The following is a 2,578-nucleotide window of genomic DNA, read 5'->3' as shown; positions in this document are numbered from 1 at the left end:
CGTTGTTTTGCGTATCCTCGAAGTGGGGAATATTTAACGACATGTGTCTTGCAAAAGTGCGACACTTTTGGTTTGATACACGTATCGTTGTTCTTGTTTCCACAGTGCTTGACCACGCGCTTTGTGGCACCTCTACCTCTTGGAAGAAGTTCCGAAGAAGACCACCGTACCTGACAGCATCGAGCCATCTGATAGAAATCGACACTCAGCGATGAAAGCAATCGCCGCAATGAGAAGCTGCAACACATAGTTTCCTTCGCGCCAATCCCCACTTTGGAGGGTACTCGTGGCCATGCAACGACATCAACAATTGACCCACCAGCGACTCTAGTGTCTGACTTACCGTTCGGACGATCTGTATTCTCGAGTACGCACGCAAGGGCGACCTGGCGCGGTTTGTTTCAAAGTAAAAGGCGCCGCTGGATTTGCCATGTGTGACCAATGGGGTTGAGTAGTCATCAAATCGAAATGACACGGTAGGTCGTGCAGGCATAACTAATACATCCGAGACGTGCCCAAAGTGAAAATTGTTGATGAGGGTGGTAGCAGCCGTGATTCCGATTTCAAGGAGGAGGTTGTAGATGGCGACAGTTATCCAGAGTTTATATTAGGTAGATTTATAACTACACAACCACCCAAACTTGGTGAAACGACTCGTGGTCAAGAACGCACACTTGCCCGGTATTGTATGCAAGTTATAATACCTGGCCGCCTAACTGGCGAAGTCCATTACCATTGCAACGAAGAGGTCGAACCGAATCCAATTTATAAGGCCTATCGTCTTACTGATCGGCGTTTAGATGAAAATGAATACCGGTACTGGGTTCTTAAGGCGGGGGCCCATTGGGGGCATTTGTGAATGCGTAGCCGCTTACTTGAGTATGGTCGAAAGAATCGCGGAGACGCTTTAGATTTGCTGCATGAACTACAAGAGCATTGTTGAACGTGAAAAAACATCACGCTCGCAATACATTTTTGCGAAAACGACTTCTCGATCCACTTCTTGTCATATGGTTTCTGTACGAAATTTCTGAGCGCAGAGCGCTCCACGTCTGAATAGCGAAACAAAATAGGGGAAGGGTGTGCGATGGCTGCAATATCATGTCGTGCTAGAGAGGACAGACGGGAGGAAGCCCATCCGTAGCTCTTCTGGTATGGCGTCTGAGAATTCGAACTAAACGCGCTGAATAATCTCCAGTGTTTTTTGCTGCTACAATGGCCTCACTTGTCTCTATCCCCACCCCACCCCTAGCCATAAAGTCTCCAGTGCCTAGTCCAGATATAAGCTCATTTCCACTGATCACCTTACACTCGCGAAGATTGGCGCGAGACGTACTCTGGATCCATCATCCGGCTTTTCGTATCGGACAACTGATTCTAGTTACGCCCCCCTCCCTCCCCCACGCTTTCCCAATACACGACACGACCGTATAATCGTTGGGAAAAGGCTCTCGAGATTCTCGCGTTTAGGGTGAATGAACGAACGCCAGTAAGGCTTCCAAGGGCTTTTGTGGAATGATGTTAAAAAAAAAAACTGCAGCACGTTTGAATCTAAGCACATCATTTTACAAGAAGGACTTGGATCGGCCATGCCTTACTCGGATGACGAAGTTGAAGCGAACTACCGTGATTTAAATATATGCAGCCGTGGTGTCTTGTCCACCCAATTGGGTAGGAAAGCATGGTGAGTTGTCTCCTTTGTGCCGTACACGGAAGGAATAACTAGCCTTCACCACCAGCCAAATATAATTTATTGAGAATGACTAAGCGTATTGCGGACCTCGCGGGACATAATTACTCGCTACTAAAAAATGTCGTTTCAGTGCAAACGTAATGCATTATATGCCGTTTAACTTCGACTACTAGGTGCCTTGGGTTGGCTGTTTCAAAGCTGCCAACGGCGCACGCTGAATCAGACAGCACCCATCCTCGAATGACCCGCTTAATTGAATGAGGCATTCTTAACTAGCAGCGGCATAATTTTACAGGGACCGGTTAACCACAGTCACTGTTGTGTTTTGGTTTAGTGGCCCCATCTCTCATGCCAAGAGGCTGGCAAACTGCCGTACTGTTTGTAGGTAGAGGACACATAATAGCGTTAGCCTCCCATTTGAAAGTTGCTGTCCTTTTCCCAACACGTGATAATCGAAATTGTCGGCAAGAAGGACAGAATGTGTATCTTTTTCGAATTTTAACAGTTCTTTAGCATCAATTGTCTAACGCTTTATCCATCCAGTCGTTTCCAGAACATAGTACTGTAGACGTGTGCTTGGCCTTGTGAGTAAGTTGGCAGCTCGTCGTTCCCAATTGTTCCCCAGGCTTGACCTTCACGATGAAGAGAATTTGTGATATCTTACCTGTAAGAACTTGTTAATCTAAAAACAATAGCATCAAAACAAAAAGCGTACCATCAGCTCAAAATTGTTTACCCTTTCCTGGTCAATGGGGGCATTTTGCCCCCTTTGGAGGGCGTATCCTTGAGTATCACTCGTGTCACCCACGAATGGGGGCAAAATGCCCCCTTTCATTATTTTTTGTGTGTTGGACGAGGCGGATTCGCCCTTTCTACTTGAACTAC

At 46.7% G+C, this 2,578-nt stretch overlaps 2 protein-coding genes across 2 annotated transcripts; both read right to left on the bottom strand.

Moving 5' to 3' along the window:
* Positions 1-132: 132 nt before the first annotated feature.
* Positions 133-493, bottom strand: PPTG_24756 (hypothetical protein; the record flags this gene model as incomplete). Its single annotated transcript, XM_008918436.1, has 2 exons — positions 133-237; positions 344-493. The coding sequence occupies 2 exons, from the start codon at positions 491-493 to the stop codon at positions 133-135; spliced, it is 255 nt and encodes an 84-aa protein (XP_008916684.1).
* A 1,715-nt stretch (positions 494-2,208) lies between these two features.
* Positions 2,209-2,528, bottom strand: PPTG_24755 (hypothetical protein; the record flags this gene model as incomplete). Its single annotated transcript, XM_008918435.1, has 3 exons — positions 2,209-2,325; positions 2,358-2,375; positions 2,409-2,528. The coding sequence occupies 3 exons, from the start codon at positions 2,526-2,528 to the stop codon at positions 2,209-2,211; spliced, it is 255 nt and encodes an 84-aa protein (XP_008916683.1).
* Between the last annotated feature and the right edge of the window lie 50 nt (positions 2,529-2,578).

Source organism: Phytophthora parasitica (genome assembly GCF_000247585.1).
Source record: "Phytophthora parasitica INRA-310 unplaced genomic scaffold supercont2.204, whole genome shotgun sequence".
NCBI lineage: Eukaryota > Oomycota > Peronosporomycetes > Peronosporales > Peronosporaceae > Phytophthora > Phytophthora nicotianae.
This window is presented reverse-complemented; position numbering and strand designations above follow the sequence as displayed.